The sequence below is a fragment of the Acanthaster planci genome, linkage group LG12, assembly GCF_054643075.1.
Source record: "Acanthaster planci isolate LZ-2023a linkage group LG12, COTS_SCS, whole genome shotgun sequence".
NCBI classification, from domain to species: domain Eukaryota; kingdom Metazoa; phylum Echinodermata; class Asteroidea; order Valvatida; family Acanthasteridae; genus Acanthaster; species Acanthaster planci.
Window position 1 is genome coordinate 2,539,407 of NC_141788.1, and position 21,982 is coordinate 2,561,388.

The 21,982-nt window shown below is 43.1% G+C and overlaps 1 protein-coding gene across 1 annotated transcript; it reads right to left on the reverse strand.

Moving 5' to 3' along the window:
• Positions 1-99: 99 nt before the first annotated feature.
• On the reverse strand, positions 100-21,656 carry LOC110977409 (vitellogenin-2-like). Its single transcript, XM_087144109.1, has 33 exons — positions 21,500-21,656; positions 20,868-20,894; positions 20,116-20,264; positions 19,693-19,848; positions 19,144-19,278; positions 18,498-18,539; positions 18,114-18,198; positions 17,287-17,489; positions 16,518-16,639; positions 16,041-16,233; positions 15,371-15,555; positions 14,945-15,110; positions 14,600-14,746; positions 14,026-14,247; positions 13,280-13,497; positions 12,792-12,883; positions 11,737-12,023; positions 11,374-11,500; positions 10,701-10,965; positions 9,620-9,851; positions 9,106-9,201; positions 7,914-8,141; positions 6,939-7,211; positions 6,491-6,661; positions 5,837-6,013; positions 5,114-5,290; positions 4,638-4,751; positions 3,761-3,956; positions 3,237-3,397; positions 2,662-2,880; positions 1,969-2,211; positions 1,365-1,518; positions 100-1,136 (listed from the first exon to the last, which is right to left on the reverse strand). The coding sequence occupies exons 1-33, from the start codon at positions 21,540-21,542 to the stop codon at positions 841-843; spliced, it is 5,601 nt and encodes a 1,866-aa protein (XP_087000235.1). The 5' UTR covers positions 21,543-21,656; the 3' UTR covers positions 100-840.
• Positions 21,657-21,982: the final 326 nt, after the last annotated feature.

Below are 21,982 nucleotides of genomic sequence, written 5' to 3' on the forward strand. Positions count from 1 at the left end.
CTCCTCAAATTATTCCCCCCCCCCCCGAATTGGCCTTCCAAAAACTTGGGTCTGGGTCCACTTAGCAACACTGAAATGTATGTACACACCACGCTCATGGCTCGTGCACACGTTATATTAACGTGTAATTTAAAGTTAAGTTTATTGAAAATTCCTCACCAGGTTTTTGAATACCATAATGTTGGAGCACAAGTTCTGATCTTTGCATGTCACACTGATATATGGATCTTAAAGCCACTTTTTAATCAAACTTTAGGTATCTAGGCCTACTAATGTCATGAATATATTTGCTTCGTTTGAATTTTAGCATTTTAATATCACTACATTTGAGGTGTTTCTCATCAGCCTTTGCTGTTGTACTGACTGTTGATTATATAAAAGTTGTGTATCTTTAAGTTCCATGGAGCAACTTTTTCGCCTCTTTTTTGAAAGATTTTTTTAATCCTTCCCACCAAATTGTACATGTATGCCAGGAATATGAGATAAGGCCTACACGCAAGGGAAAACCCACTTTCGTGCATTTCACTCAACTTCACGAGGACCCACTGTCGTTCTCGTTTTTTTTTTTTATTCTTTTTCTCAATATGCCCCATAAGGCTTTTAAACCCTCACCTCAACTTCCGAATACAAATATACAAATCTGAAACACAAGACATTTCACACAGAAAAAGGCAAAATTTAAAAAATGCTTCGCAAAGTTTTAAGAAATCGTGAACCTATGATGGAATTGTAGCAAGGATATTTGTGGGTAAGTGTAAAAAGCTATTGGGTGAATTATCTGCGAAACTTCGGTCCGGCATCAGAAAACTGTCCTTTGAAACTCCTTCTTGCTGAATGGGTCTAATTCGGGCGGCCGCACTTGGTAACCATCGGCATCTTGATCTTATAGTCAGCCATCTTGTTGCCGTACTTTTTGATGATGACATCGCGGGTGCTCGTCGTTGGGAAGGGGTTATAGTCGCCTTCGTGTTCCATGCAGACAAACTCCACGTCAATGGTCTCCTCCTCAGTCGGTCGGCAAGTTGGCAGGCATGTGGGCAATGGTCTCTTGGAGATGCAGGCAAACTGATGTCTGTTGCCTGGCAGAAGGATCTCGGTGTTGTAGGCAAACTCCATCACTGGTGCACACTGGTTTTCTGTTGATTGCATGAGACCCCACCAACTCAGTAAGTGCCCTTCAAATCTCTACCAGCCAAAGTCAGTCTTTGTTTACTGCGCGAACTTGAGAAATATTCTAATGTAGTATTTTTAGAGCCAAAATTGAATGACAAGTCTGGATCTCCTTGACGCCTCTGAGTCTAGTAAGCTAACCTTACAGTAAGTTTATGAATACATGTATTACAACTCAAGAATGTTCACACTACCTTTGGCGCATTCATTTGTGGAGTGCTGATAGCTGTATCCGAAGCGATGACAGTTGTCATAAATCTCCCTGTTTGGACCCACAAACTCATCAGAGACCTCACCGTTGAAATCGCCGCACAGACCGCAGTGCAGGCCCTTGTACTTCTGGGGCAGCTGTGTAGATGAACAAGAAATGGTGTATGTTCAGTTCCACCTATCTCGCCCAATCAATTAGCTAAGGGAAAGCACAACAAAGATGTCAACAACTTCCAAACCAACTCAGATTTAGCCAAAATAGTAACAGAAAGGTCAAGAAAGAAAAGCTGACAAAGGCTTAACATGCTTGTAGATTTTTTTCTTACACCGGCAAAGAAAAGAAACAACCATTGACAGACTACAGTTTCAGCCAGGGGTAAAGTTTACAGAGCTTCAAGGTACCAAAACTGGCTAAGCATGAAAAGTAACCGTTTAGCAAAAAAGACGGTAGCCTGCAAAACATGAAAAGTTTCATTTTTTGACTGGACCTCAGTTGAGTTTTGCTGTGGAAAAAAATCTGCTAAGCAATATTTTAAACTCGGCAGCTTTATGAGACAAGGGCCCTACTGACCACCTGTCCAGACTCACCTCCACCTTGACGTTGTGACCGTCAAAGAAGACCTTCAGCTCTTGCTCGGGGGCAAAGAGCATGATGGAGTCACCCAGCTTGGTGCGGATGATCTTAGCCAGCGTCTTGGGCTTAGGGGGCAGTTCCTGAGGGGCCATGGCGAGGTAGGCCTTGATGTGTTCCTTACATTCCTCCCAGTGCCTCAGCTCCTCGCTTCCCATCTCGACCTCCTGCGAGCGGACATTTTCTGGCATATGACAGGACTAGGAAATATGATTGGAGAATAAAAGTAGGCATGAAAACATCAAATAAGGAACATATCCAAACAAGCTGAGAAACTGGTTTAGATTACCAACAGGTAAACAATTTAACAGATAACAATTTAAGGTCTTCTTTCCTGAAGAAGCAATATACATAGAGTACATCCCTGACCAAGAAGTCAAGTTTATCTTGAATCAGACAATAGGTTGAAATTAAGCTAAATTAAGCAAAGGAAATCCACTGAGTGCAAGGTATGTAATTCTCAACATGTTTTTTGCATTTCCATCATGTGGACCACTCAGGGATGGCCTGTAAAGGTCACCTGACTGCCAGGCTTAGGGACCATCTCAAAAGTTGGGACATTACAGAATGTTCCGGTGAGAGCAAAGCGCTACCAAAAGGACTGTTCCAGTGGGACCAGGAATGTTCTCATTTGTGAGATGTTCCCTTACCTGCTTCCGATTCGGCAGCGGCTCTTCTTCCTTTTCTGCATCCATGATGTGGACGGTATGGGAGCCGAAGGGAACCTTCTTGATCACACCGTCCTGGATGATGAGCTTCTTCAGTACCTCCAGGTTCACGTTGGTTTCGTTGATCAGGGTGGCCACGTCCTCATCCATCAAGTTGGGTACAAACTGGATCTTGGTGTTGTCGATGTAGACAGTGACAATCTGAAAGGAGGGGGGGTGGAGAGTGTCACAGTGATCACTAAGCACAAATATTTCCTCAGCATATAAATTTGCTAAGCAGGAATGCCAAGGACCTTGCTCTTTGCGGGTAGGTTAAATTAAGGATGCTTCACTCAAATCAGAAGTCGACCAGGGACTAACATTTACCTAATGAAATGTCATAAAGTGTGCTATGGAAGTCACTTCAGAGAATCCCTCAACAATGATGAAGTATTGGATGAATTTGAATCCAGAGTGCATTGAAATCTCAGAAAATCTGAATCTTTGAATGTTAGAGGGCCACAAATGTTGATTTCAGAATTTTTTTCGAGGGCAAGATGAAAGGCTGATGAACTAACCTTCTTGGTGCTGGTCTGGGCCAACTTCCTGGACAAGACGACAAAGCGTTCCTTACTGGAGCAATCCTTTGCCAGGATGTGATCACACTTGCTCTGCTCGTAGTTGTACATCCTCTTGTCAAAGGTGATGATGGAGTTGTTCCTCAGAGACTTGCACTGGTCTGTGGCATTGGAAAAGCCCAGGCAAAAACAACAAAGTAAGAGTAACCACTCTCAAGACTTTTGCCGTCACAGATTACAGCTTGACTTGACCTTTTGAACGTTTAAAATATTTAGCTAACACCTCTTTCCAACGTAATTTACAGAGAACAAATATCTTAACTAGGTGGCATACAGAAAAGGTCAAATTGTATTCAATATACATGTGTATAGTTAATTAAAATGCAGATTTTTACCAGGATTTGGGGGAATTTGTTCCATTGAAACAATCAGATGTTAAACCACAAATCCAAAAGTGACTGATACATTAAAAACCCAGCATTAGTTTAAAATGAAAGAACTAACAGATATAAGGAGTGACTCACTGATGTTGCGTCCGTTGAGCAGGTCGTCTCCGTAGCTCATCACCATGTGCTGCTGGAGCTTGTACGGCTGCAGAACCTTCAGGTCCTGGAGGAACCGGGGGATGTAGAGACGGTCAAATCTGACGTTGCCATGCACGTGCTTGATGGAGACGTTCATCTTGTCCAGCGTCTTCTCCAGCTCACCGGTGACCAGGACCTAAGAGAATGAAAGGCAACACTTACAGGTTCATGGATTCTTGCTCACAAAAACTTGGTACTATGAAGCAGGGAATCGTTCGGTCCATTAAGGCATCATTTCAAAATTCCTGTCAGTTGACCATAGGACAGGGCCATCCGACCAGTGACTTGTGTCAAGTGAATAATGGAGGCGGTGTTGCTCCACTGAAACCACAAAGCCTTGGGAGTAATGCAATAAAAAGGCATTTATCGGTTAGGATTGACACTTGAGAACACTTCACTTGGTAGCCAACCAATAATAAATGTATCAGTCGGACCATTCTGTCCAACACCTACCTTTAATATAAGAATTTTGAAAGAAATCCTCAGAAAAATTTACAAAAGGTAATTATTTCAGGAGTGGGGCATCCCAGCCAATTTTCCCGGGAAAAAAAACCACATGTGATACTAATTACAATACGCATATCAGGTAACTTGTGTAAGAATAAGAACTGAATCAGTCCTTGAACGATACAAATTTTTCCAATAAATGGTCTGAGAGCTACATAAATGAACTGAGTTCTCCACCCCGACACTATCTTTTATTTCTAATATTTATTTGAAGGTTTTAATGCAGCTTTTCAACGTATTACAATCTCACTAGCCTTCGCATTTAGCACAGGCTCGCGGTTGGCCATCTCCTATTAGATTCTAAACTTACCGTCTTGTCAGGGTTGTGGACCTCAGCCTGTTCCGTCTTGACAATTCCCCAGATGAACTTCTTGATCCACTCAAGGCCTTGGTAGAAGAAGGTCTTGTAAGTCTTCTTGACATGCTGTGAACATGAGGAAAAGTCTCATGAGATCAGTTGTTTCCAGTGTGGGTCATGGTAATTTAAACACTGCATTTTTCATTTACTGCTGCATTATGTAATGTTCTCTTCTTGTAAGTTTCAGCTAAGTGCTACAATGAGATCAACTAGTTAACTTTCCAATTGAACTCAACAAGTTCTTGGAAAAATCCCACAAAATTAAATAAAAAAAGGAGACAATAATTAATGTGTTTGATGGGTCTTCAGAAACTATACAGCATCCCTGAACAATCAATTCTGCCCTTTCTAGCCTTGCTTGTTAGATAGTTGTGTCATTTTTCTTCGTCGCTTTACAACTGTTTCTTCCATCTCTCCTGACCACCTACCTCGTTGTGCGTCAGCTCGGCGTGGACTGCCCGCAGCTCCTCTCGCTCCCGACGCAGCGACTTGCAGGCCTGAGTGTACCTGTTATTGGTCTCCTGGATGTTCTTCAGGCACTCAATCTTGTCAGGCGTCTCCTCACTCAGCTCCTCCTGCTGCTTCTTGGATCTCTGGAGACGGGCCTGTAGACCAACAATGAAAAAAATTGGAAGACTCGTCGGGCAACTTTCAGACCTTTATCTTTCCCAGATATCACACAGATGCCGTGTTCAGGAGGCCACTGTCCCGACATTTATATGACAGCCAATTTCAATTGGACCAGTACATCATTATCTAGTAAAACATGAAGAATACACGAAAGCAGAACAACTCAATTTCAGACCACTGATGTGGGGACAGGCAGTTCAGTCGGCAGAATTCTATCGGCAATGGGTCCACTCTCCATTGTAGCTGGCAGTCAGTAGAGCACTTGAATTGTATTCTAGTGGTGAGTGATTCACACCCAACCTCAGTAAGTGGTCAGTAGAGCAATGATGACAAACTCATACATTAGGGTTGTCAGATCATAGAGCACTAAAACAGCACTCCAGTGGTGATAGGTTCATGTTCGACTTCACTTGACACTCAGTAGACCACTCAGAGCAACCCACTTCAATCATCTAGTAGTTTCCACTGAGTAAGTCACACAGGTATTAACCAGTAAAAAACTTGAGTGTCAAACTCGTTACCTTGATCTGCATCTTCTGGTCCTCCAAGCAGCTCTTGCCCCACTGAGTGCTGAACTTAAAGAGCACTCTAGGATCCTGAGCGACGTCTGGCAGTCCCGGGATGGGTTCCAGTTTCTCAGATTCAGGGAGGGTCGCACCATAGGCTGGGTGCTCAAGCTCCCCTTGCATGCAGAGTGTCTATACAAAAGAAGCAAGGATACAAGTTGATCAAAACAAGTAACCAAGAGTTATTGTGAAGCTTCATTCAATTGCAAGGAAAAGTTTCAAGTCCACTTTATCAACTTTTAACCAAACGTAGGAAGTTTTCCTCTTTCTTGGAGGAGAGGGTAAGATTACTTGATCAGCCTGATTTCTGCAACAACAAAAATAAGAGAAATCTTCATTTCATTCCCATGGACCTCGATAAACAATCTCGGGCTGATTTCATACAGCTCTAACTGCAGAAATCTGCTAAGCACAGAAAATATCTGCTAAGTAAAAGCTGGTTACCATCCAAAATGCTATGCATTCTGTACTTCTTGTTACTGGTCCACAGCTGACTTTTGCTCAGCAGATATATTCGCTAAGTGGTAATTTCAGCGCAGAATCTCTATAAAATGGTTCGGAAAGGCTTCTTGAATTAAACTGAAATTGACTCTCTTGTGAAGTGAATACCTGGATTTCCTCTGTCCACTCCTTGATCTGGTCCAAGTGGATAGGGTCAGGACGGAAGGTCTTCTCAGCAGTCATGACATCAAAGCGCACCGCCTTGTAGAATTCATCCTGCTGGTCCAGACTGATGCGGCTGATCAGCTCACGGATTGGCTGGCTGCCATTGGTGCTGATCTGCATATGTATGAATATTAATTGATACACAATGAACGACTAATTTCATTACTGACTAGTTCCCACTGTTTCTAGTGTTGGTACTACGAATATTCATGTAGCAAAGATCTTACTTGCAACAACGAAAAATTTGGGATTGAACACGCAAAACATATTTTCACCACTACATGTACCTGGTTTCCAGGGCAGTTTGGTGTGTAACATGACACGTCTCATAAAAACAGATTTTCTAAGATGTCAAAAGTCAATTAAACTGGCCACTGAGGCCACGACTCACGTTGAAATAGATGTGGTACAGCTCAACGGTTCTGGTGGGATCAGGGATGACCTCCTCAGTCGAGTCATGTGACCTGTCCTCCACATGTTCCCCGGTGAACGGCCAGCGGGCGCTGTCGTACTTCCAATCCTCAAAGCGCTTGAGGAAGTCCATGCCCATGGTGCGGAACGATTTGAGGTGCTCCTGGGGCACGGGTTCAGGTTCATGGTCATGCTCCTCAGACTCCCTCCACATTGAGTCAACCTCAAAGTGCTGCTTGGCTAAGAACTTCTCCTGTGGGAACAATTTACAACAGAACCTTATTTGCATTTTGTTTACAAACAAGGCACATCAAGTACTTATATGATGTTGTGCTAAGGCACCCAAATTCTTGATGATTACAACAAACCATGCTTAGGCAGTGCATTCACACTAAGACTATGCTGTGTGTTGGAAGTGACAATGTCTTAAACAGAACTCTACAAAGACCTTTCAAAATGCCTCCCTGTAGTTTTGGAGGCTCCCAGAGGCATTTGCCGGTCTGATCTGCTGATCCCTAGCAAGCCTTCCTCAGGCAAGAGGCAGCCTTATGCTCAGCGGTATTACAGTCAAGTAATTCTCATGCATTTTCAGGGATACTCACAACTGAGTAGTCAAAAGTACCCTGAGGTCTGAGTGTGAGTGGCAACCCACCCATACCTGAACAACAAGACATTTCTTTGTTATTGGGCAGCCTGTGTTGGCAATGGCAGTACTTACAATGGTACTTATGATGACTGGTAAAAATGACTCTTAAGTACTTGGGAAGTACTCAACTTTGGCATGCACGCTTAGCAAAGAAAAGAGTTGATAACTCAGCGGGAATTGTCTTCTTCTTAGCTTAACTACCTGTGTAAACCCGATGCTAACATTCCAGATACAGGGGGATGGGTGGGGTTAGGAGAAGTGGGTGGAAGTGGGTGGGGTTGGGAGGGGTACGGTGGCGGGAGTATGTACCTTGAACGCGTTGTACTCCTCCTGTGTCTTGAACTCATCCACCACCTTCATGTGAGCGACCACATTCTCAGGGGCGTTCTCCCCGGGCCTGAGGGGGACGTTGACATCAATGGGGCCGTTGAACACCAAGTGAGTGGGGCCGTAGGTGTAGCTGCAGGATCGTGGCACATGACGGGTCTTCAGCTCCATCTCCACCCCAAGTGATTCCCTTCCAAACCTGAAAGCGCTCTGCAGAAAAAAAAATTTCAAAGAAAAAAAACGACTATGGTATCAGACTTTTACATAGAGTCTTCACATAGTCTTTGGAATTGTCAATATTGCATATTGATAATGAATATTGGTAAATTTCTGTAAGAATACATGACTTAACTGTGGCTAGGCACTTTGTGCGCTGTCCCCTCTATACATATACATGAATTATTTATGAGTCAGGGCCGGGAGTGGTGCTAGGCAACACCCATGTGCAGCAAGCCCTGATTACCCAGCCACCCACAAGGCCAGGTCATTTTCCACTCAGACCCCAGATGAGCTGTGTACATGCTCCAGTACAGTTGACCTCTTTGTCCCTTGCTTTGACCATAGGCCTGCATAGAACCACCTTACGATCACGTACACCAACCCTTTTTTTCCCCTGCATGCAGTAAAGTTTCCTGTGTCACCAAGTAAGATTTCCCGACTCCTTTCACTGGTATTCAGAATTTAAAACACTGGAAGAAAAGCTTAACAGCCCTTCTTGTATCCGCTCTGAAGAGGAACACAAGAGGGTGTCTTTCGAAATGAAATTGCCTGTCCTTTGGCACTCACGCACGCACAGGTGCACAAGTTTATGTGCGTTTGACGCGCAGCACATTGAGTAAGCGCAACGGTTTAGTCTAGAGTGTGTGGTCTTTGCGTGCATGCCCAACGCGTGCAAGAATCCCGTTGGAAAACTTAGTACCATCGGTCTTTCTTTCGCCAGTTAGGGTGCACTTCAGCTCAGGGTGGATAGGTTTTCATTGAAATGTTGAAGCAATGGCTAGTAACAACATGTTTACCTATGGCAGCTACTGATAAAAGGCGGTAGGCGCTTCCCATAGACATATACAACATTAATCCTAGCCACAGCCAGTCAAACGAAATGGAAGGTAGATGTAGTCTGAACGGAAACAGATACATGGTTAAAAAAATAAAAAGATCACGAGAGGGTGGTCACCTGGACAGGCCTTGGGCTCATCAGCTTGCCCTTGATCAGTTTCTTTGTAAACTGGTAGCTCTCCTGGGAATCACGGGCAACCTCAGGAGTCTGAGTCTGGTAAAACAAAACCTTTTTTTTTAATTCTACGACTGTTGGATTTCAAATGTTATTTGCGCAATTTTAAACCTGCTTCATAGAAGGACCAGAATTTAAATCAGAGTTTAAGCTACACGTATTTCAACATGCCAACTAAATGGGCACTGTGCAAAGCTGGCATAATCTTTGTGTTCTCAAACCTCTGTTTGAAGGAAGTTCAAATGTCTTGTAAAGAACACTTCAGAACAGTTTGGAAAATGTTAACAAGAAGTGAAGCTAGTAGGGTTTCTATTGAAAACGCACTGCAAACACTCAGTTATTTTGAGCTCTAGTAACCAAACCCATCAAAAAAAATGATAGGTATGCATTTGTAATGGATACACATTCAACAGAGACAAATATTGGAGAGGTGGCAACCTTTGATGGGAACACCCACCCTTTCTGGCTCAGGGATGTAGGTGAAGGTGTACGGTCGGCTGCGCAGTGAGAAAGCCTGATGCTCGCTGGACGGAGTATTGAAGCGTGTCTCGTACAGCTGCTTGGGCACATTCACATTGACCGTGCCGTTCAGGACAGCGGAGGTGTTCAGGGAACCGCTGATGTACAGACCAGACATGAGGCTGTCGTCCAGGCTAACTTTCATCTTGCCCATGACAGAGACGGCGGCCCTGGGAGTGGAAAGTCAGTCCAAACAACATTTTAGCATTTTTCCATTAAAAGTTCCTGGAGGGATAGAAAATCTGATATCTGCTAAGGCCCAACAAACCAGTTCTGCTTCCCATTACATGCTATCTGGAGGTATCAAGGTAGGTAAGTGAACAGGTTTTTGTCCTTTATGAACCTTGATTCAGTGTGCATCTAAGAGATAAAGGGTTAAAGTCAACAACAGCAGGAAAGGTCTGGTGGCATTGTTTTCAAGTGAAATGAACAACACTTTAATAAACGGTACCTATTGCACCACATTCAAAATAAACTAGACCTAATTTTAGGCTTCCTCGATTTCTCATTTTACATTTTCCCAAACTTTTCCACCCAAACAGAAAAAAACAACAACTAGAAAACAAGAATTACAGAAACAAATTTTTTCAAAATTAAATCCTTAGCTAGGTTTGGAACCCACAAGCCTGTAGTTAGTATACAGCAACCAATCCTATAGACTAATCCAAGGGGACATCCTGACTATGCTGGCACCACAATCACTTGCATATATTATTATATGCATGTGCATTTGGCAAGTCACAGCACCCTATTGGTCAATGAGGCATGCAATGCACCTGTCCAGTTCCACCTGTCCATGGGCGTTGTGCCACATTAATGCCCTCTAATTCTGGTTGATAATTTAAACTAAGGAGCTATCTGCCTTGAGCAGAAGAACCCCTCCCCCATATCAGTGCTCACAGTCTGACAGTGAGAGCTCAGTGGCTAGCCGATTCTAAAATCGTTGCAATCATTACAGAGAATCACATCATGAAACATATGACACATATGCATTCAAGCTGCTATGACACTGTTCCTACCTAGGTGTAAGGCTCCCTTCCACATCCACCCTCTCCAGCTTGCTGGCCGGGTTCTGTAGGATGTCGGTCAAGCGGGGGGTCAGCACTGCCTTGCCTTGGGCGTCTAGTGCCATAGCCACGGCCGAGTCTACCCACAGCTGCAGGGGCAGACCTATCTCTGTCGGGATCTCATGCACGCCCCCGCCCAGGCTGAAGATCTTGCGGTAGGTGTAGGGGTTCTCGCCCGCCCGCATCTTGTCCTCTCTCTCTCTCATCCACTCAGATGCTGGCGATGGAAAAAACATCAAGACACCATTCAGAGTTGGAGACCCCAGTGCCCATATTTCTTTTAACAAAGGGACAGTTGAATATTGTTCTTTACGGCAGATCTCTGCTCGTTTTTAATGAGGAAATCTTAGAAGGAATCATATCTCTGGGGGGGGGGTTCAGACCACCATTCCACTAAGTTAACCTTAAGTCAATGGCGCAGGAATTCGTTCACTTTTTCAAATAAATTACATTTCTACTAAAACTACGCTTCAAGCACACACTGCAGTGTCTCGACTTCTAAACATTGTGAATGGTTTGTAATCACTATAAAAAGATTCACTTCATGATAAAATAAACCTCCCTCCCCTTTCAATCAGGCTTGCTACGGCCCTATTGGCTAATCACAATGTCTAAGACGACTCACTTCCATCCAGGTAAGGCCAGATAGTGTCCTTGTCCAGACTGAATGTTCGCAGCTCGTTGCCAAAGAACTTCAAGTAGCCAGAGGCCTTCACTTGGTTGGAGTAGGGGTCGATTATCGTTGTTGGAAGCTGGACAAAAGGACAAAATAGAAATCGATATTATTAACCACATCATTGCCCATGCAAACACTTGTTCAGAATGACCACTTTACATTTCTGACAAATACAAATATTTGCTTGGAAATCAAGGATCTTATTTCAAAGGTCTATTTAAGTAGCAAATCTATATAAAAAGAGGGAATGAGGAGCTATCGCTTTCATCTTTTAATACAGCTCTATGGAGGGACGTCAATACCGAGACTGACCTGTTGATCCAGGTTGTCCAGGTCTCTCTCAGCTGGTGATTTATTCTCCTTCGGGACCTGCCTGTTCAGATTTGTCAGCTTCTCCTTGGTGCTGCGGACGGGCCGGGCCACACCAAGAATCTTCTCAGCGATGGCCCGCAGGTTCTTGCTATGGAAACCCACCTCCATGATGTTCATCTGGTGGTTGAGGAGGGTGGCGCCCAGCTTGACCGAGCCGCTGACGGGGAACGGCGAGGCGGGCGTGCCGATGACGGAAGCCTCAGTGTTGAGACTCACCTTCTGCTCCCCTGGAGAGTAACCATTGGATGGAAAACCCCAATTTAAATTCAGTCTGCAATGAGCAAACACTGAGACCTTCAGGAAATGCCGATGAGGCCATGAAAATAGGAACGTAGTTTGGTGGTCATACCTAAGGACTAATACCAAAAACAATTAATCGAAAAAGAAACGGCTAACCCATTTCTTGCTGCTGGCCACAATCAAACTAATCTCATTACTCTACCTACTTTGGTACTCTATAAATGCAGCTTGTCAAACAGTGTTAACCGTGTCATAATGCAGACACTGGAAACATGACGCTAATTTAGAAGTAGCTTGCACCATCTCAGAAAATGCCGGAAATTCTATCTACCCAAAAAAATTGTACACAAAAATTTGATCTTAACTGACAATCATAAGTATGTGCCTGCCAGTTTCAATACGGGCGATTCACAAAAGTGCGCCTAGAAGAGTTTGCAATGCATTGGCCAGTCATGATGCACGAAATCTGATTGACCTAACACGTGTTTGGACAGGGTCAACAGATGCCTGTATTGCTTTATGTCGAGCTAGGCAGATTTATTCCAAACAGAAAAAACAGTTTACATGAATGATCTTTTAACAGGAAAAATCAATTAGGTTGTCGCAGCAGCTCTTCACAATAAACGCTCACAACGGCTTGTAATATCATGCTCATTAATAAAAAGTACTGGTCCTGGCTTGCATTAGACAAGGGCCGAAGTTTTCACCCTTTTCTGAGCCAATCTATGTTACATTCTGACATTTGACCGACTTACAGAAGTTTGGTGCCCACATAAACCTCTTGGAGTACTGTGCTCCATGGACGAATGGCTTCAGAGTCAGCAGGGCCTTCCGGGCCACTTTGAATCTACAAAAGGCAAAATCGTTCGATTACTTTCCGGACAAATTAGTTTCTGACTTCAGTACATCAGGCCTGTCAATTTTTGCTTTGAACATTACAGGCTGCCAAACGGTTTCTAAGTGATGGCTCCAGCGAAGATTTCAGAAATGGCTCTGGTAAGAAGCAAGGCCATTTGAGAATGAAGCACTTGATATCAAACCAGATCAGACATACTCAGCACTGACTTAGTCAGCAGATCTGACCTCGCTGATGTGTTGCTGAGCTGTTAGACCTGACCTCACTTGTGTGTTGCTGTTCTCAACTGACCTACGATGTACTTTATTCGGATCATGCACTGTTCTGTTGAAATACAAAACTGGCTTGTTGGGCTACTTAAAGTTATCCTGGGTACTTGCGACTTACAAGTTCTTCTTGCACTTCTGGTAGTTGGAGGCCAGACTCTCCAGGTGAGTGTAGACAAAACTAGCCACCTGCTTGGACTTGTCATTCTTCAGGTCGCTGATGATAGAGAAGACGATATCTGTCTCAGGCTCAGTGTCCATGACGATGACGTAGGCAGCGATGCGGACCTGGTGGTCTTCATCCATGTTCTCGATCAAGGGCATCAGAAGAGGCACAATCTGGGGTACAGATGGCACAGGAAACAAAACTAAAAACGCTGAAGACCCTCAAGATGAAACTCATGCAATACATCCGGAGATGGACTATGACAACAACTGACATCAATGTAACACTTGCACTGGGGTGTGCAGCACAAACTCCATCAGTTTGTCTAATAATTATTAGAAACGAAAATATCTGACCAGACGCTGCAAAATGAATCTTAAGGCCGTATTCCCAGTTATTCTCAGTAAACTGAGTTGCCTGTTCTGACAAATTAATCAGTTTGGCATCCTAATGAAATGTTCATTAAGTGGGTGAAAACTGCAAAGGGTTCCTAGTGATTAACACTGTGCAAGATTATTTCAAAGGCCTTTAACTCAACGGTGGTTCCGGTGACTTGCAACTCCTTTTGTTTGGATGATGCAGGAATAACAAGCAACAAAATAAACAAGAGTCCATCTTTTCATCCAACGTATGATTAATACTTACTTAAAGGAAAGGGGAGGAGCTAAGCAAAAATACAGGGGCGGGGCCCACACACTTACTCTCTCTGGCACAACCTTAGCCAGGCGACGCAGGGAGTAGATGGCCTGCACGCGCAGGTCCACATCTTCCATGTTCGAATTGATGATCTCTGCAATGCGATCGATGGAGTCCGTCTCGGCATCAGTGGTCTTCTTCATGACCAGGCCAGTGTTGCCGATGGCCTTGAGGCACATACGCTTGTCCTCTTCGGTCCGTGAGTGGTCAATGCCGGCGAGAAGGTTCTGTTGAAGGGAACAATGTTTAAAATTTACAGGTTAGAGAGGCAAATTTAAACCTGCACTTTCTCAGGAAAATGCAAACTACCGTTGTCTTTGGCTTGACCCTTCCCATTGCAATGATTTGTAGAAGTTAAATGACTTAGCTGCATCCAGGTATGACACACATTTAAGAAGACATGGCGCCACACCTAAGCAGTGAATTCTCTCACTGCTGGACAGGGAAACGGTGGAAAATGAAAGTAACCAAATCTGAGTATTTACTAGGAGTCATTCCTGGACCTGGTTTGCAGTGAGGTGAAGAAGAAGCTCACAACCATTTGGAGAGGGGTTGGGGGGAGGTGGTACAAGCTCTTACCATTGAATATTCTTGTTTCTTGTCCTCGGAGCAGATCTGGTTGACCTTGCAAGCCTTGTGGACCAAAGAGCCAAAGCTCAGCCAGCATGTCTTCCTCACTTGCTGGTCAGCGTTGGGTCCGTTGACCACAGGGCCCCGGCACAGACCCTGAGGGAGACAAGGAGGAGCGATGAAATGGGGGTACAATTCCCAGAGCAAATCATTGGGAGCATGCCTGCGAAACACACCTGTCTTTTCACTGTGCTATCAGTACTAGCCAAGGAAAGAGTTTTTCAACAAAACGTTTTGATAAACAGAAAGAACTACCCGTTCTACCCAAGGACTTTCCCTCATCACATCACCTACCAGGACATGATCCAGGATCTCCTCTGTCGGTTCATTGATCAGGGCGATGGTGCTCAGGATCTGACAGGCCTCCTCACACTCGTAGGTCCTCTTGCCGATCTCACTTGTCAAAATCTCCACGGACTTGTCGTTCTCCACCTGAACGAGGGCATCCAGGAGAATTTGCCTGCCGAAAAGGAAAAGCTTCTATCAATGCGGGAAGCACATATACGCCTGTGGAACTAAGAGACTCCACCCACTATGAAGATGACTATGGGCAGACGCTCACGGCATATAACCTCTATTTATGCAGCACTGACACGAAGCCCCCAGGGCTTTGTGCACATGTAAACTCAAATGCATGTATACATATATTGAACCATCTTTTAGGACAACACAAAGAGAGAGAAAATGTGGACATGGGGCGACTGTTGGGGAGCAACTTACTTCCTTTCTTTCATCTCCTTAGAGTCACTGACAAACTTCTTGCCGAGCCTGTCAAAGATGTTCTGGAGCTCCAGGGGGCCAAACTTTTTCAGCTTCTTGACCAGGAGGATGAAGTTCTTGGGAGCTTCTTCAGTGATCCCATCCTTCTTGATGTTGTCTTGGATTTTCTGGAGGTAGGTCTTCACCTAGAGCAGGTGATGTGTTTGTACATTAAAAAAAAAACTGGTGCAGAAAGGATAAACTTATAATGGAAGTAATGAGGTGGACTCTTTGAATTTTGGAATTTTACTTGGTGGTTTATGAACATAAATTTGCAACTGAGATTAATTTATTTTAACATGAGTTCCCTTTGGCTAATTTTAGGCATTGGCAAAACTTTCCCTTCAAAATTCATTCCAAATACCACAAACACAACTGGAAAAAGAGCTTTTCAAATTAGAAATATGTAACAATACACAAAAACGAATCCACCCCTTCCAAAAGCATTGCAGGTTCCTTTTTAAGAGACAATGCCTTGATTGGCATTTTTTTCATTCTCTGACGGGCTTCACTTGGTCATGAAAATAAAGACCACAATTTAACCATGACAGTTAAAGCCTCTCTTGCTCTACCAGCACACTGAATTACCTCCCTCCTCATTTGTCTTTGAAAGTGGCTGTTTGAGCATTACCTTGGTACGGATCTGACTCATGTGGGGTCCATCTTCTTCAGTCCGCTCATGGTCTTCTTCCGAGTCATGCTCGTGCTTCTTCCATGCCTCAAAGACAAACGTCAGGTCCTCTGCCTGGTCCTTGGGGTTCTCGACGTCCGGAATGAACTCATCCTGGGGTATCTCTCTGGTGCTCTTCAGGACAAAAGTTTGACTGAGCGAAAAAGAAACCAGAAGCATGTTAAAATGTTGCTGGCTGTCCACTGTCAGCCATTTCAAGTCAGACAACACTTCAAGCAAACATTTTTGAGAAAAAAATTCATGGAAAAGGTTCATCCTTCCATCACCTAAAGTATCTAAACAGGTAAGATATGTAAAAGTAACTGACTGGTGCTGAAAAGCTTGACATAGGATTTTTTTTTTAACAAATCCTACGGTCAGCATCAAAAAAGCTCTCAACTTCAAAATGCTCAATCGAAAACTGCATCGACGGCTTACTTGACGAATGCGACAGCCTTCCCACCCTTCTGTCCAAATGGCTGGAAGATGTGCTTGCCTTCAGCCACAACGGCGTCAATGACAAACTTGCTGTGGTCCTTGAGGCTGATGCTGTAACGGACCTACAAAGAGCATTGACAATGACCTCTGAGAAGGGTAGACTCATGCACAGCAGAGGGGTGCACAAGTGCTTACAGTTGACATGGAGATCATGGGAAACTCTGAGACCAGATACTATGACTGTGATAAGTACAGCTTGAGGTGGCAATATTTGGACGTCAGATGAGTCTCGGGATCATTTGATGGCTTGCCGATCGGGGGTCAAGAATTTCATCTTCTCATAAAACAAACCCACTTGAGAGATTTTACCCAATAGCCAGTTAATGTCAGAGCTTCTTACCTGAATTCTCTCTCTAAAATTCTTCAAAATTGCAATTTATTTAGGACGCAACCAAGCTCAACGCATCAGTAAGTCAACCACAGAAATGAGGCAGTCATCCGGCCTCAAGTGGTTAAGGATTTGTTTGTATTTTTAATAAGGTTTTAAAACATGCCAGAAACCATCAGCTTCAAGTCTCAATTGTGGAATTTTCTACAATACTGTAATTCTCTTGTTCGACAAAAACAAAAAACCCAAGAAACAAAACAAAAATAAACAAAAACACTACAAATCAAATGCCAATTCCTCGAAGAAAGGAGGGAAAGCAAGACAGAAACATAGATAAAGCCAATGGAGCAGGAGAAGGAAAGTGCTTCAATTCCTACATACCTGGCTGAGGCACTTCAAGAGCTCCTCCTTCTTCTCATTGGGTTTTCGGAACTCGCTGAAGGGCTCTGTGGCAGGGCTAGTCTCCCAGCCCTTGCATTTCTCGCACTTCTTGCTCGAAAGCAAGGACAGTTTGCTGCGCTGGGTGCGCTGCTGGCATTCCAGGAGGTCCCGAGTCTTGGTGATGTTCAGGACAAAGCGTTGGGCTGTCGAAACACAAAGTGTGTGTGGAAAAGTCAAGAAAATTGTCAACTGTTTACTTTGATATGTTACAACATCCATCCAGACTATTAGTGGTAAGACAATGCCACAAATGGTGACAGATGGGGGTCACCTTGGGGAAATTTACTGTCATACAGAACCTGGTCCCTCAATTAATAAATGAACTTCGAGACAATTCAGGAATAATAACGAGAAATATAATTGTTGAAAATTGCGGCAAAAAACGAGGAAAAAAGTTAGGGAAAAAAAGAAAAAGGAATCTATTTGTGTTATAACAAAGAATTGATAAGTTGGAATGTGACCGTTTCTAGAGGATTTGCTTGTGTGTATACCAGGAATGAGAAAATTTTCGGGTATTTTTAAAAACGCCATTTGCACATTGTTAGGTCGGGTTACAGTTTTACAACTCTGATAGGTTTGAGCTTGAGCACCAGGTGCACAATGCTGGTGGGCATCATATGTCGGCCCAGTCTTTCACTCTGTGGCTAGTATGAGGGGGTACTAACGCACACAGCCTACAGCCTTAGGTAAGCATGTCAAGTGAAATTCATCCCACTGACGTGGGGCCACTCAACAGACCTGTAATAACGACCCCTGGGGAAACTTACGCTGGACTTCTTTGTCAATGATGTGAGGCTTGGGCTCCGAGATCTTGACTTTATACACTGACTCACAGTAGCCAGCGATGCCTCTCTGCAAAAAAATGCAAAAAAAAAAAAACAACATTCAATCAAAAAATCAGACAGAATGAAAAATTGAAATCTTGTTACATCAAAACCCTGAATTGTGCTCACAACATAAAATTACCTTTTTGAACTTTTAAGAGCTAGTGTCTGCAATGCCTTTTATAAAATGATATTGAATTTTAGCGTTCCACATTCATCTACCATGCAACATTTTCTCATAATTTCTTCTTCAAAGGCTACATTCAGTTCCGCATACCGTTTCCTTCATTTCAGCCATTTCACATTGATTTGAATGGATAGACTCACCTCCATCACACGGTAGTGTTTTTTCTGGTGAAGAATGTTACTCTGTAACAACAATACACAACAAACATAAATGAAAAGTTTTTCAATCAACTTAAAAGAATTCACAGATTGAAGAGCTCATTTCATTGAAGTCTCCATCTGTTCCTGAAAACAACAGAATCAATCAAATCAATTTCAAATGTTTTACAGATGATAAAAAATTTATCTTCACTGTTGAGCTGCTTAAGATTACAGTAATTCAACCATCATCTTCCTACACAAACATTTTTTCTATCCAGTAGTGCAGTTGTTGTTGAGTCTGTTGTAAATCCCTGCAAGTCCATCACAAGTCATTCAGTCTTAAAGTCACAAGCCATTCAAATGAACTCTGACACTGAAAATGCAACCCTTTGCCCTTGTTTAACTTGCTACTTGTGACTGGACTCAACTACGACACTGTCCAGTAATCAAAGAATTGAACAATTGGTGGATCAATGATCAATCAACTCATCAAACCATAAGTTGGACTTCTTACATGCTAGTTAGGCCAACTCAGTGATTCACACACAATCACTCAATAGAGCACATGTAGATTTCAATCTGTCAGTCATCCATTTTCTTAAATCAATCAATCTGTCTAACTACTAAGTTCCCCGTATCAACTCACAGGCTGTGTGCGCTGTGTTTCAGGCTCGTTCAAGTCATCTGTGCCCTGGATGTTGACAAGCATCAGTTCCAACACCCCCTTCTTGATATTGGAGGCCCAGACAGGCTCATTCTGAGAGATCACGATGTGGAAAACCTACAATTTTGCAAAGAAAAGAGCGTCACAATATATTAGTTTATAGAATAAATAATCCAGGTTTTGACCAAAATGTTGCAGAGTTTAGAAAAGGCAAATACATGTAGCTGTTATCAATATGCACTGAAATTCTAGGCTATCAATACTGGACAAAGTCATTGTGAGAAATGAGCTAACTACGTATGGAGAAATTTTTACTTGCAGTTTTTTTCCTGATGTGAAACACTGACAGAAGCAGTGTTGCTCATACATAATCTTCTTTCAAGTCTGAAGTTTCACCCAAAATGTTAAAAAACTAAAATATGAACTTGAACTTTGAAGATTTTTCAAAACAATAACAAACGCCTTTTGAAAATGTAAAATTTTTTCTACAACACATTAAGTGACCTGCGCCCTGAATCTCCAAACACCAACCTTTCCGTTCAAGTATCTAAATTCAATCGGTTTGACCAGCTGCTCCAGGAGAGGCGTTTCAATCTCCTGCGGCAGACGCTGCAGTTTGTCCACAGTCAGCTGCTTAGCTGGGTCCTCAGTCTCTGTCTGAATCTTGGCCAATTGAACTTGTTCAAACTGTTCAATAAAAACAAACGATAAAATGAAAATCCCAAGATAAACGAGTCTTATAATTTAAAGAATCTGATGCTGCAATCTAAGTAGAGTAAACCAAGTAATTTTCAGAATAAAGAGTGAATATCACACAAATTATTCAAAGCAAAAGACAGGCATTGATACAAATTCAAGCACAAAACTTTTTCCCTCAATCGTGAAAAAAAAATGCTTTGAAAATATGTTTTATTCCACTCAGAAACTCGTAAGGAATCACAGAATGAACTTTACCCTCAGCAGGCATTTGTTGTCAGCCATCATGTGGATGTGTACATCCGTGATGATCTTGATGCCTGCCACTTCTTTACTGACCCCCGGGATCCCGCTGACCACCTGTCCTTCATAATGGTACACGTACTCGCGCCCTGCCGCAAAGTACCCTGAGAAGAAAGGGGGGGGGGAATGTTCAAGAAAATGAGAAGATTGACTGGGACCTGGAGTGCATCAGGCCAACTTTACTTGTTCATAATAGTGTACTCATTGCCGAGAGTACAATTGTTTTCCAGATTACCTACGTTATTCTTCAGGTGAGATGCTGAGAATCTCAGTGAACCCAGCTGCCAGTGCTATAAACTGGTTCCTTGTAATCATTTTGCTGCCAATTAATTCTGATGTTTGTGACACTCAAAAATTGTGACGATCCAGTAAGTACAGAATTCATTCCAGTAATTCTAAGACTAAGGTACATGTATTCAATCATGGACTGAGGGGGAAAACCCTAGACTACCCTTCAAAGTTTATATACTTTACGAGCACGTGTTGAATTGTTTTGTTTTGACTGTTTGGTTCCCTGAAACTTGGCCTATTGATGGCACAAGAGTCGTGATTTGGGTATCGGCTAATCAATAAAAGTTGTAGCGCCCTCAACAATTATTCTCCACTGGTGACAAGTTTTCTATTGTTTACGAGGACCGTGCCGGACTAGATTTACCATGCCCACTTGCTTTTATAAATTTGTTGCGCAAAACTCATACTTGACTTACTTTCCTGTGAAGGGACAACAGCGGCATCTGTATTGGAAAAAATAGGAAAGGTAAAAATATGAAAGTTTCAGAAAATTATTTATAAATTAGGAGAGTAGGCCTAATTTCCTCATACTAGCTACATTATAAAAACATAGAAAAAGAATTTGTAGGTGATAAAGGGATTTACTCACTCAGGTGCGTAGTTATCGAGACACGGCTATACAGGATTTTCCTTAATCGTTTTCAACCTAAAAGAGCCGAGTTATTTCGAACGATCTCACAGCTTGCTCAGCCTACTCATACCCATGTTGGTAATACATAATGCTCATTGTCAAATCCGAAATTCAAGACCACACGCGCTTGCCAGCCCGTGCGCATTGAGCACAAGTCACTGGGAAAGTATACGTTTGGCCTGACTTTAGTTTCGGCAAAACGGGCGCCGCTCGATGACAATACGTCCAATTTTCACAAAATTAATGTGAAAATGACCGCAAGAAACTCTGAGGCTTAACAAATAAAAAGGTACTGTGACGATATCAAGAAAAAAAGTCGATGAGGCGGATTTAGCCCCTGTTCTTTAGGATTAGTATGAAAGACGGGAATGTTATTCCAAGAGACAGATGCTCTCCCCATCCCCCCTGGGTACTTACGCACAAAAGCGACGCCTACAAGCAACAACAGAAGCTGCCTCATGATTGCGTCAGAGAAGGTAAAACTTGAGAACAGTGAGCAGTCGAGGCAGATTGGGTTATGTGGGAATAGTCGAACACCATCAAACTTTTATATAGGCTCCGTCAAAAGAACACGTAAGTGCTGTATGCAAATCAGTGTCGGCTCTGGGTGGTGATTGGCTGTTAAAGCTAAACAATTTGAATAAAATACGGCCGATGCGGTGAAGGTTTCAGGTAAACAACTCCGTCCAGCGCGCCTGCTCACTTACGCAGCCCACAGGATGACAGAGTCATAATTTCTATTTTCGTCCCGAACAGAACACCGAGTGCCCCCGATAAAAGTTCGGTAAATAATCTTTGTGACAATTACCGGTACACGTAGGGAGCCGAAAGAATCGTGACTGAAAAGTTACATTATATCAACCTGGGGGGCACCATCGTTGCCAGTATTGTATGCAAATT